Here is a 13,548-nt window from a genome sequence, read left to right on the forward strand (position 1 = left end):
CAAGTATCTGTTTGAATGTATTTTGCTCCGTGTCTTCATGATTGTGATGAGGCTGTGATGACACTATGCCTCAGAGGAAGGACTCAGAAATTTCAGCAATCTGGCTGACAGCAAGCCAGCCTCATCACAGTACATTTGGATGGGCCAAGTGGTGCCTCTTATTCGTAACATTTGGAAATGATCGCGGACAAACGAGTTTGTGATACCGAACCTCTGTTGAGACAGCATGCGATCATTGTTTCCTGAAAAGAATATAGTTCTGTTTAAAGTTTTTAAATACTGGTGGACTTTAATTAATGACTTTGCGATCAGAAGAAAATTGTGATTCAAGTCCATTAGCAGGTTTTCAAACGTGCCCTCTAATTTACCTCTAGGTTAACTATTTCTTTTTTCACAGCTGATTCAAGTGGAAAATGTGCTTTACCCAGTGATGAAGCAGGGATCATTTGGGACAGCATATGCTTTGCCTTTCTGTTGCTTCAGAGAAGGGTCTTCATGAGTTACTACTTCTTACATGTAGTTGCAGACATAAGGTCTTCCCAGATCTTAGCCTCAAGGTACTTCAGATTTTTTTTTATCTAATCCAAGTACATGTTTTTGTCTTTGATGATTACTGACAAAGAGCAAAATGAAATGGATGAATTGTGATTGTAAAGAATCAATGTCCTCACCTGAACTGTTACTAAATACTAAAGCTATATTCCCACTGCAATATATGCAGGCCACTGCAAATAATACTGAAAAGAAAAAAAACTAAGCAAATGCATACCTTGAATTCCCAAATTATTAATTTATAATATTCATTTATATTTCAAATTAAATGTGTAATATGCTTATATCATTTTAAAAAGTCCAATAACATGAAAAACTTGTTTGCAGCATTATTTGACCAAGAATGAATTATTTTGTGTTTTTTATAACAAACTGTTATCTCTTACAGAGGGGCAGAACTTTTTCAAGCCACAATTATAAAAGCTGTCAAAGCAAGGATTGAAGAGGAGAAAAAATCTATGGACCAACTCAAGAGACAGTAAGGCCAAACCGGATTCTGAAAATGAATAAATTTAACTAGTTTTTAATATACATACTGTAGGTGGCTACACAAGAAGGCTCCACAGCTGAAATGTTGTGTCTTTTCTTTTCAGGATGGACTAAACCCTTCCTTGTTCCTAGTTTTTAATATGCTTTGTCTCAGTTTTTCAATCCTACAATTCTGCTGTTTTCAAGAACACTGAAGTTTAAGAGCCTGTAAAAACATAAACACTGGAAAAATTTAAGTTTTAATGAAAACTACCCGAACGAGATTATGCTGGAAGGCAAACGTTAAAATAGGACATAGGATGTTACATTTTCTGCTCAATTGGGAACTGCACTCCCAATTTCTCAGACCAGTTATTAAATCTCATTAACAAAATAAATTACTGTATGTGACAGTACCGCAAAATTTGACAAATTCCGAATTAAGCATAAAATCGTGAACATTGTGAAAGTACTGTATGGTCTCAATTTTGTTGTAAACCGCTGGTCTTGCCTTGGGCGAGACCAAGAGTTCCCACAAATTGCAAAGTGATGTGGCCCTTCCTGCTCACTAGTCACTGTAATGACTAATGTACTGCAATGTATTCACAAGTCTGTGAGTAACATAAGGCTGCAACACATCACCGGGAGTTTTGTTGCCTTGTTCTGAATCACAGAACATGGCACTGCGTCTGTGATGTACCATAAATTGGAGGTTTTAGTATGTGCATTTTACTTTCAATGTGGTTTGAAATGCACTCATCTACACCCATTCTTTCAAACCCCAGCAATATAAAAAGAGCGTAGCAGTTCCTCTTTAAACAGAGTGCACGTTTTTGATTGCTGGAACAAGATGAACTGCATGTTTTCAGTTTTGTCATACTGGTAGTGATAAAAACACCTCGTCATGTCAAAGCATGGAACATGGGAAGGGTGGTAACAGAATGAGCATATTTCCACATACCTTTCTCTTTGTTTACTAATACCAGAATGGATCGCATTAAAACCCGTCAGCAGAAGTTTAAGAAGGGTAAGGAGAGGATGCTGAGTCTGGCACAGCAGTCTGGGGAGGGACAGAACATGATGAAAGAAGAGGAGGAAGATGATGGTACGTCCTTTGTAGCTCAGAGCATATTGCTTGGCATTGAGGGAGTCTAGAAGTGTAAACATTAGGCCGTATTCACTCAGTAGTGGACTAACCTGCTTCCTTACTGGCCTTCCCTTTTGGAAAAGCAGGAATGTTCTTTTACTGGTACATTTCAATAAAGAACCGAGAAATCCCTTAGGCTGCATTTGACCTCTTGTTTGAAATGGTTCGGGTAGCCTTCTGCTCCACATGGGTTTTGGTTTTTAGAACTTCCTTCAAGTCTTGCGCCCCCAAGACATTTCACCTTAGCCAGATATATTGTTATATTTTATACCAAGCTTTTGTACACTTTGTCAGCTGAAACATACTATTAACTCTTAGGGTGAAGGCATTGCAGATTAATCTTCCGATTAATTCCCAATGTTCCAAAACAAGGGCCCTGTACTTTTACAGAAATCTACTGCTACCATTAAAATGTGATTACTCTGCAAATTGTAAACAACATTGTATTGTCAATAACATTACGATAATTTGTTATGTGCTTACATTAGTTTGTAAATTGTAGTTTAACGTGAAAATTGCAGAATGTTTTACGAGCCTAAATCTTCTCTAAATTCAGATTCTTGCTTTTATCCCTGAAGAACTGTCTTGAGTTCATTTGAAATAGAGGCCTCCAGGGTAGGACATAGAATGTTTTAGAATCACCTGAAGTGAAGGTTGATCTTATTCAAATAGAAACAGCTCCTCTTTAACAAAGTCCTTGGACCGGAACACAGTGTCAGTTTCACAGTCGGTAAAATGTTAGTGGTGCATTTTGTGTAGGGTTCTGTCTGCTTGAACATAGTTGGACCAACACAAATAAATTACTAGAGGTGTCAGGCCAATTTGCCCTGGGATTCTCCAGCAGCATCAATACTTAATCCACAACAAGAATCCAATTATCTCCAAGTCAATCCATCAATCGCTTGGACGAAAATGGACATCAGCTGGAGTTCTCAGACAGATGTCTGAGAGATCTCATTATAAGCTGGTGTAACAGTGCCCAGTGGGCAAATAAATGTGTGTTACAGAAGGTGATGACTCCCCCTTGGAACCTAGAAGGTGAAGAAGTCTTCCCAGGCCAGAGAGCCAGTCTTTGGCCTCTGTCTAGGGAGTGGCAGTGAACGCTCTGCACCCGCCACATCAGTGGGCTGGAAGTCCAAGACTGGAGTCGGCTGGGCAGCAGAGGAGAGGGGGGGGGGGGCAGTGCTGGATTTCCCATGAGGCACTGTAGGCACAGCGCCTAGGGCCTACGACATTTTTAGGGCCTACGAAGGAGGGAAACACTAGTGACTAACGAAAAACGAGCTGGAACAACAGGCTTGGGATCGACTCTGGGTGCTCCAGATCAACAATCGGACGCTATCTAGCGGTAGTTCTAGAAACTAGAAGTATCGGAAGTGACAGTCGCTTGACTCGCGCCATCAATCACATGGTTTAGTATTGGAATAGTTTAAAGTGCATGATGTTGACGGACGTCATTCAGTTGGCGTTTACCCCTCTTTTCGCACGTTTCGGAGTGAAAGTGCCCAGGGAGGCACACCCCGAACTCTGGCCCCGCGGGAGGGGGAAGATGTGACGTGGCCAGGAGCGCAAGGCCTCATCACAGGAGGCAACGCAGTGCAGAACTCTCCCTCGGCTCGAGACCCCGTCTTTCTGGCGAAGTTCCAACGAAGTTCACCACCGTCTAGAGAGCGGCGCTGTGCGTGAACGGCCACGATCTGCTCGACACACACTAGTCAACACGCCGTACTTCCAGTACCATGTGGATCTTTGAATACGTGCCTGAGAGCTCGTTCAAGTTCAAATTCACGTTTATTTGTCATTCCAGCCATATACAAGTATACAGTGGAACGAAATATCGTTCCTCCTGGTCCACGGTGCAAATACAGGCAGGACGGACAGGACACTGTCATAGACATTGTAGACAGAATACACAGAGTGCAAAGTGCAGATAGTGCAAATTACAAGGCAATACATAGTACAATATAAACAACACACTGGAGGGATTTAAACCCTGTTTCTGGAACTGGAGTGGGTGCAAGAAGATTGAGGAGCCTGACAGCCTGCGGGAAGAAGCTGTTAAGCTGTTGTGTTGTGTCCGTTAAGCTGTCTTTTATTTTATTATCTGCTTTACTACTGTAAAGAGCTTTTTGGTTTTCCTTTACATTAATGTGTTAAAATTTTATTTTAGGAGAAGCAGACAAGGAAAAGGCCAAGGGCTTAAAAAGGCAGTGGTGGCGCCCTTGGGTTGATCACGCTTCCAGTAGGTTTGCTCCAGTCCTCTGTTGGCTCTCTTGAAGTGAAACCTTATATCCTTGACTAGAACCCTGAGGATTCTCTTACTGCGCTGCTCATGTGTGTGTCCTCGTGGCCCTGGTTCTACAGAACCCCAGGAACCGGACAGGCATTATTTCTTTTCAATGCCTATTTAAGGAATTGAGCCTAACACAAGGCAGCTTCCCCGTGGTCATTGAAAACACACAGTGACGCACCGGCTGCTGGGCTTTGCTTCGAGAAATATTTGATCAAAATCTAATAAAAAAGGTAACCTTAAATAGGATGGCTTTGCAAAGGACACTGGCCAGGGAAAAGAAAAAAGTTATAATGCCGGTATCCTACATTTTCTTTTTTGATCTCAATTACAAATCAAAGCAAAATGTTATTAATTACAAAAGCCTGTAAAAAATGCCAACCTGTTTTATGAAAACTGTAGAGCCAGCAGTAAAGAATCACTCTTACCGTATGTGGTACATTCCATTATACTTGGTTAAACAGAGACAGAGTCCTTTCCTGATTTTTTTTTTTTACGATGAATATAGTTAGTCTGAAAAGACAGGGACACAAACCAAAGATGCTACATGTGAAAAAATCTCGAGGAGGAGGAACAGTGGAAGTGGAATATGTCTCTGATTTAGTCAAGGACATGTCGCCATAGCAGAAACCTAAGTGGAACAGGGTGAATGTTTCATGTTTCATGTTCAGCATATAGTCCATATCATACTGATTAGATCCTACTGAACATTTTAATGCACATTCAAATCCCTCAACTTAAACTATGTGCTTCCTAGATGTTTTAAGTGAATCCGTTTGAATTGCAGCCTAAATGCATCCAAAACAAATAATTCAGTTGGTTATGAAAAGCTTTTTCTGCACCACTGGTCTGCTGTACATCCTTCTATAACCTGAATGGAGTGCCAGCCAGTTCCTCTTAGGCTTCTGTCTATATTCCAGTTGTCTTAGAACATAAACCATCATTTTAAGATGTGCATTAAGGATTTCTAACATTCCCATTGTGATTTCTTTGGTTATGACTTAATTTTCTTCTTTTTATGGACCTCTGTTACTCTTCAACATCCCACTGTATTCTTCTGTTCAAGGATATAAGGCTATTATATGGTGTGATCATTAAAACCTGAAATGCAATGTGATTTATTGGAAGGCTTGGTCTGTCTCTGTAGTGTAGACAGAACACTGGCTGAGAGATTCAGAGACCGTGAACAATGAGGGGAAAAAAACACTAACACTAACTAAACAAGTTGTATTGACCTGTCTACCATTATCATCTGTTATGCCAAACTTGTCTCACTTCCTAAATTACCCATTACAACAAGCTCTGCTTTGAAACAATACTTCGTCTTTCTGTATTCAACCCTGGCTTTTACAACTTCCTTGCATCTTTACCTTTAAATTAGCCCTGTCTCCATCTTGCTTTGCTTTCAAGGATTGTTTTCTGAAGCGTGACTGTGATCTTGCTTGGGCACTTTCCTTTCCCTTGATGTCGAAACATGGAGAATGAAAGCGTAGTTGAGAATCGTTTTGGCCAACGCCTTTCACGGCCCTTAAATGTCACTCTTGCTGAGCAGGATGCAGCTGAGGCATAAAAAAAAAAGAAGGAAGGTGGAACAGAAACAAAATATCTATCAGACAGTGTATAACCTAGTGGAGATTGGCCATAACTGACTGTCACTCCTACTTCGCCAGTTTTGTTTTTAGATAAGAAAATGTCAGACGTTATGCATGCTACATTGAGAGAATTAATAAAAGTCCTTGATTAATTATCATCCTATACACCCGATATTTACTACTGAACTTGAAGTGCGTCGCCTTGTATCGACCCTTTCAGTGCCTTGTCACAGCTGTAAAACCTCACTGGATGAAGGTGTTTGCTTCTTTACAGTGCAGTTCTAAATGAAATAATCCCTGTGGTCTGAGCTTGCCTAATGCTGTGTGCACAACAGCACTGCCTTCGTTTTCACTGTTCAACCTTGTGTCACTCAGTGGTGCGCAGCGGGGACTATTACTTATTTGAGACAGACAGTGAAGAGGAGGAAGAGGAAGACAAAAAAGAAGAGGAGCCACACAAGAAGTCAGCTTTCCAGGTGGGTTCCGCGGCCCGTGTATATTCACACCCCCTCCTGCAGGGAGCGCTCAAGAGCGACGCGTGGTGTGCGTGTCTCAAATGTCTTGTGTTTAGTTGTAAAATCTTTACGGCTGTTCGTTTACAGTACTTGACAGTTTTCACCTGCATTAACAAAGATTACTTAAATACACCCACCAAACTTGATTTTGTAAGAATGAGATAATTGTTTTATACTGTATGTGGGATTTAAAAAAATGTCTTGTTAAAACCTTTCTATTTATCTGCTACAATTGCCATTTTATTAATTGAGCTTGGAAATAGACAGCTCCAAGATAAGTCCTAGACAGGTTTATCTTTAAATAATAATCTACACGCCATATAATATATATTCTTTGAACATTGCTTACATTTAAGAGGTGTGCAGTCTATTTCTATGACACAATTCATTCCTTTATATTTTAGGTTGAAGCTTTTAGATACACATAGCAATATTACATTCCACAAAATGCTGCTATCAGCTAATTATGCTGCTGTGTTAGCAGACGCGTGAGACTCAACATACTGTACTAATCCAGTGTTTCTCAACCTGTGGTCCGCGGTGGATAGAAATATTTGTGATATAATAAAAAACAAGTTATATGTAAATTCGGGCTACGTTGTATGCAAAAATTCTTCACTTGAAATAAACAGTTTATAACAAAACTGATAATTTAGCTCCAGTCTGTGGATGACTTATTTTCAGGAAGTTTCGTCTAAATGGCACGTTGTTTGCAAATTAGCGTCTGCAAATAAGGTGCCTACTACTCCCACCTGTCTCGATCCTTAGCACTGAATCCAATTAATCGACGCAATTGAATGTCTAGTTGTCTAACTGTGGAGTAATTTCTACGTTCTCATAATAAGCGCAGTGTGTAAGAACCAGTTTAAAATTGTCATTTAAAGTTAACTCCGATATTGATCAATATGGAGTGGTTTCAAACCTAATCTATAAACCGAAAAAAACGATGCCGATTTTCAAGTGGATTTCACTGAACAAGTCGGCGATGTTGAAATGGAAAAACCCACTAGTAGTTCTGAAAGAACAAAGACTGGGAAGAAAAGGAAGTATGACGACGAATATATAAAATTAGGGCTCAAGTGAACCTATATCCCAATGTGTTTCATGCCACTATGTTTTGGCAACCGAAAACTTAAAACTTGCAAATTCGCGTCGCCATTGAGAAACAAAACACATGACTTTGATAATCATGGTGATTTAAAAAAAAAAGAAAATTAGAGAAACTTCGTAGAGGTAAAAATATTTCCTAAGCTGGATCACACAATGAAAAATAGAAACAAAAATAGTTAAAACTCATAAAGTTGGTGATGATTTGGTGCCTTCTGCAGCGAAAGATATCGTGAGGATAACAGTTATTGAGAAAGCAAACGACTTGAACCTTATTCGACTTTCTCGGCGAAAGCAGAAAATCACTTGATAAATAGGGACGAGCAAGTGGCTTGTTTTCATTGCAGCTGGATGAGACGGCACATATTGCAAATCACTGCCCTTAGGGTCTACTGCCGAGGGCAAATATGTTACCACTAAAACAAAATAAAACCCCCATCGACTCGATCTCGCCTTTCTGTCCTGGCTAGAGCTGAACCAATGCTTTCTGCTGTTGTGTGGTCCACAGTCGGTAAAGGAGTATTTAAGGCGCTCCGTGGGTGACAAAAGGTTGAGAACCGCTGTACTAACCAATTATGATCTTAAAATCATCTACGTTTTTAAGTTATTCAGTTTGACAAAGACCATTCTGTTATGTTTGGCGGAGCCCTGTGAACTAACCTGCTGTGTTCTACTAACTCTCCTCACTTTGTCCCTCTTTATAGAGAGCAATTGGAAAGTTTGCCTCTGCTATTTTGGCCTTGCCAAAGTCTATCATTAAGCTGCCCAAAACTATTCTTCAGTATGTAATCAGGGCAGCAAAGGTATTTCCCTGGAGTCTGTTTTTTTTTTTCACTCTGTCTCTGTGTGAAGTGCTCCCACCCCCTAAGATGTCAAACGGGATTGGTGTGCTGCATTTTCATTTCTTCCAACAGAACAGAATACTTCCAACAGAATACTAATGGGAAAATATCTTCCATTGACTTATGCTAATTACCTGAAAATAATACAAACTAATGTCAGAGCCTGAAATGAAAATGCAGTGTTTTACACGTTTCCCCCCTCTCTTTGTTACGTTAATGCCCTTGTGTCTGAAAAGCTTATATTGCAGTACATGTACTATACTGTATGTGTGTTCAACTGTGATGCAAGGAATATTTGATACTTCTTCTAGCAACAATTTAAGAAGTGAGCAAATGAACTCAACCAAGCAAAAGTGCACTTGTAATACAAAAAGTTGGCATCCTTGACACGGCCGTTGTTGACATTACAATTTCTTGTGGATTAAAAAGTCAGGTATTCCAACTAAAAGATTCAAAAGGTCCTATTTTCCTTCAGCTCCTGCTAAGCTATATTTGCATGCTTTTGCATGTTCTGTATTTAATAGTTTTGTTGGCCAGTACATTTATCCTTTATACTGCTGAATATATTCCACATGTGTGACCTACTGACTGCAGATTATGCTAAACTGAAGACTTTTTATTTTTCAAAGCACCATATTAAAATAACTTTTTCTCATACTTGTTCGTTTACTGTAAGTTATACATAATTTTTATTTCCAAAGACGTTAAATACAGAATGTTTTTCCTGTTGCAAAATACTCAGTCTTTGTTCTGTTTGTAGTCTTGTCATTTTTCCAGAACTTATTGATGGAATCTTTAATATATATATATAATCTTTAACTTTTGCTACAGATAAGTATGTCTAACATTTAAAAAAACAGTAATTTCATACTAAGCCATTCATACTAGGTTGTTGAATTAGACTGGTGGAATGGCCTCCCTCTATTGAAATCCTTTTTTATGTTCTCATAAGAAAGTGGCACACACTTTGAAAATTTGATTTGTAGACTTCCAGTGTACTTCCAGTGTGTTTGTATCTGCTCATGGGACAGAGCCACAGAATTCTTCAGACACAGAAGACTTTTGTGCCAATCCAACTAAAACGGAAGAGCTCATCTGGATAGCTAAATGAATCGAAAACATCCAGCTGCTGGTTATATCTAAATACCTAAAGGAATAAGTTACCCTGACAGGCTGAAATAATTCATTTTTTTAGTCTTGAACAGATAAGAAGACTAAGATTGAAGTATTCAGGCTCCTCAAAAGTGCTGACAAAGTCAAAACTATGCACTTCTTCAGGATCAGCTGCGAACTATGAATCAAAAAGAAGGAACTTGAAACTAATGGAAAGGGAATTTAAGATGGAAAACGTGGGTCTTTACACTACAAGTCAGTCTGGAACAAGCAACCTACTGTAGCCATGTTGTTAAAACTGATACCCTGGCTTCTTTCATGAAGTGGAAGGAATAGATCTTCAGGTCAATGAGCTACTATTATTGTATGAAATTTCAGTGTGCTATACTGGACCTCTCACCAGGCTCAGAAGTCCATCTGTGAGGCATATGCCTGAAAATGTTGATGCATGTTGAAGGCTGTTTCTCAGCTGCGAAGCATTTGGTACAAGATGCTCATCTGGCCCAGTTTGAAAAGTGCTAATCTTCCTGAGATGTTGTGACTCCACAGTGTTAAGCTTCCTCATTTGCAACCAGCTTTACACCTCAGTCTCTGTTTTGAATTTTCTGAAAGCAAATTTTAATTAGCTTGAAATTAGTTTGAAACTTTAAGGTTAAAACGGTTTTTCAAAACTTGAAACATACCAGATTCTGGATTGCTGTCAATTAGCTATCAAAATGATTTTATACAGTAAGTACACAGAAGGAACAACAAGTTTAAAGAATGAGAGAGCATCAGTAGTCACAAAGTTGAAGATTTTAGTTTAGTTCTCGACTATAACATTACTAACAGATGTGGAGCAGCATACTGTATATACACTTTCACATTTTAGAATGATGTCTACACTGCTGACGTGTGACGTCATGGGGCTCAAACATGAGACTCACGATTTTAAAAAAGCAATTACGTTTTTTCCCAAGGAGTGAACAAATGAGTCGAATGTCAGACTCTAACTGGGAAAAGGAAATCAAGGCCAATGGTGTGTAAATAATACCAGGTGTCAGGTCATAGAGCACATGGCTTACTTTGGCAGTGTAAAGGGTAAATGGAGATCCTTCTCTGTGCGTCTCCTGTGCATGCATCTTCCTGAACTGCTCATCACCATCTGTGGAACAGAAAATCCCATCTGAAAAAAAAGGGCAGCATCGTTGGCATTGTCTTTTGCCCAGTCACTCAAACTGAGAGCCTTCAGTTGGTCTTCAGTTTCTAACATGATTTCATGTAACCTGCACTTTTTAATGGTTTTTAACCAGCTTCGTCATGATCTTATTACACCTTCAGAAAAGTATCATGAGTCACTGGTCCAGCATTAACGTTTAGAAACATAGCTTAATAATTCTTATTTTCTTCACAGCTGTTGATGGTGCATTTGCACTTTGCTTTTCAGATGTAAAGACATACAGTATCTGTTTATAGCATGCAAAGAAAAGCTGGACCTTACAGAAGTGATATTATTGTATCACAATACTTACTCTATTTGCAATATGCAGTAATTAAAGCACATTTTTCTGAAGTATTTTTCCAGTTTGAAGTATTTCCTTATTTAAACACAAGCTTCTGCATGGTGCAAATGGCGTCTGAGTCCTGGCCCTTAGTGTCGTTAGATGAGTGTGTTCAGTGTCTTTATTGGGATTGTGTTATGCTTTGTTGGGTACATTCCTGGTTTGCATGCCATTGTATGTCTGTTTTCGATTGTGTAACTCTGGGGCAGCTCAGGTTGCAGATTAAGATGTGTTACTGTCTTTCAGTTTGTGTACCACGCCTGGATTACAGATTCCAAAACAGCCCTGAAGGAACGAGATAAAGACAAACGGAAGTTTTGGAAGAGGTACACTAGTAAAGGCAAATGGAGACGAGGCGACAAGGAAGGTTGGTAAAAAAAAGCTGTGAATTTCACAGAACATTTTATAGTATAATTTCTTTTTGATAGAGGCAGTCAGTTGTCTGACTGACATTTCTTCTTATGTAGGGCAGTGCACGCTCTCTGTGCAACGTTCCTATTTACACTAGAGTATGTGCACTGTTTCCTTTCTAGTTTCAGTCTGTTACTTCTCCACAACCAGAGATCATCAGTTTCTCTTATGGCAGTTTCACCTCAAACATCAAACATTTTAAGAGTTATTTATTATTAAGGCTTCCACGTTGCTACAACCTTGTCTCATTTGTACCCAGTGATACTTAAGAGATGTCATGAGAAAAGATGCAGGTTCCTAGAATATCACAATGTGTGGAAAAGGGGTAGTAGGTCCTTGAGGCAAGTAAGTGCACAATAATACCTCCAAAAAAGGAGGTTTGTCCACTGAGGCAGGCACTGCTTGGCTCTCATGTGCATCCTGTAAACTGCAACAGAGGACATGCATGTCATAGCAGACAATATGCTCAGTGCATTGTGTCACTGTACATTCTTCACAACAGGTTTGTTTGGCATCGGAGGGAGGAGGAGTTTAAGCAAGGGTCACAGAGTGGTGCGGTGGTTAGCATTGCTGCCTCACAGCACTGGGGCCCTGGGTTCAAATATGCATGTAGTCTGCATGTTCTCTCCATGTTTGCATGGGTTTCCACCCATAGTCCAAAGACTGCGGATTAATTGGCTTCTTAGGAGAACTGACCCTGATGTGAGTGTGTGGTCATGTCTGTGTCTGTGTGCCCTGTGATGGACTGGGGTCCCATCCAGGGTGTGTCCTGCCAGGCACCTGCTGCTTGTTGGGATAGGCTTCGGCTCCCCTGTGACCCAGTATTGGATATCACAGTTTAAAAATGGATGGGTGGAATTTGAACAATACGTATTGACAACATAAGCCGTATCTCACTTTCCTGGAGATGCTTTACACTTTGTCACATTGTGTAATTGCTGCAGCTGTCTTTAAATGGAAATGAACAAAAACACAAAGCTGCTTTCCTGTTTTCCAATGCAGAATACAGCTCAGTGTTTTTTTTTAAGATATGATGCAATCTAGTTAATCAAACAATAGTATTGTTTCACAGGGGAATATAAGTGTTTCAGTTCTCATTGTCTGACTAATTTCTGACATTTAAATCTAAGCAGGTCCTTAGAGCAAAACCTTTATAAAGCATCCTGGCTGTTAATCTTACAGCAAAGAATAAGATGAAGTCTGCTGGGTGTGGTATTGCAAACCATTGTTCTCAGTTGTACAGAAAGAGGGTACGCCTCTCTGTGCATTGCCAATTTCTAATCCCTGGTCTTGTGCTGCCATTTTCCCATTATTGATTCACAAGGTCAAGTTGCTATTGAATGTGGAGAAAGGGAAGATGAAACAGAAAGTATGGAGGAAGGAAAGAAATCAGATGGACCAGGTATGATTGAACTTTTTCACAAATGATCAAAGATCAGAGCTTCAACTTGCAATGATTCAGCTAGCTACAGTTTGCAGCTTGCTGAATAAGCACTGGACACAAAGTCTTTATCATGTCATGGTTACTTATTTTACACTGTTGAGATTAAATTCTGATTTTTGGGGGTGTACAAAATGCTTTGACAGCAACACATTTGCATAATACATCGAATATTAAAATTATAATTCTAAAACTCATGCTACAGATCATATGATGCATTTTCTCTTAGTACTTTTAACTAATTAAGTTAAAAAATGAATACAAATGTCCTAAAATACTCAGAATCTCCTTAGACTTTACAGCACATGAGATTCAGAATGTGTTTCTCCTGTTAAAAGCTGTCAGGTTTCCTAAGTTATGGTTTTCAGAATTCTGTGCTGTCTAGAACTTGCTGTGCTTATATCAGAACAGTATTGTAAACACGTCAGAAAACGTGTGAGAGGATCTCACACGACACCAAGCCCACAATTCATTATCACTGTTATCTTCTCAAAAATGTAAATTAATTGTCAGAGCTCTTCTGAGCTGA

At 39.5% G+C, this 13,548-nt stretch overlaps 1 protein-coding gene across 9 annotated transcripts in view; it reads left to right on the forward strand.

Moving 5' to 3' along the window:
* piezo2b (piezo-type mechanosensitive ion channel component 2b) overlaps positions 1-13,548 on the forward strand; it is a 207,215-nt gene that overhangs the window by 172,186 nt on the left and 21,481 nt on the right. For 8 of the 9 annotated variants that reach the window (XM_088918192.1, XM_088918196.1, XM_088918197.1 and 5 more), the window contains 7 exons: positions 398-557; positions 941-1,030; positions 2,007-2,125; positions 4,338-4,409; positions 6,425-6,525; positions 11,414-11,534; positions 12,903-12,980. In XM_088918192.1, coding sequence (XP_088774318.1) covers positions 398-557; positions 941-1,030; positions 2,007-2,125; positions 4,338-4,409; positions 6,425-6,525; positions 11,414-11,534; positions 12,903-12,980 — 741 coding nt within the window. Of the gene's footprint in view, positions 1-397; positions 558-940; positions 1,031-2,006; positions 2,126-4,337; positions 4,410-6,424; positions 6,526-8,375; positions 8,475-11,413; positions 11,535-12,902; positions 12,981-13,548 lie in introns of all 9 variants that reach the window. The other variant, XM_088918201.1, reaches the window with a different exon arrangement.

Source organism: Atractosteus spatula, chromosome 6, assembly GCF_055471065.1.
Source record: "Atractosteus spatula isolate fAtrSpa1 chromosome 6, fAtrSpa1.hap1, whole genome shotgun sequence".
Lineage (NCBI taxonomy): Eukaryota > Metazoa > Chordata > Actinopteri > Semionotiformes > Lepisosteidae > Atractosteus > Atractosteus spatula.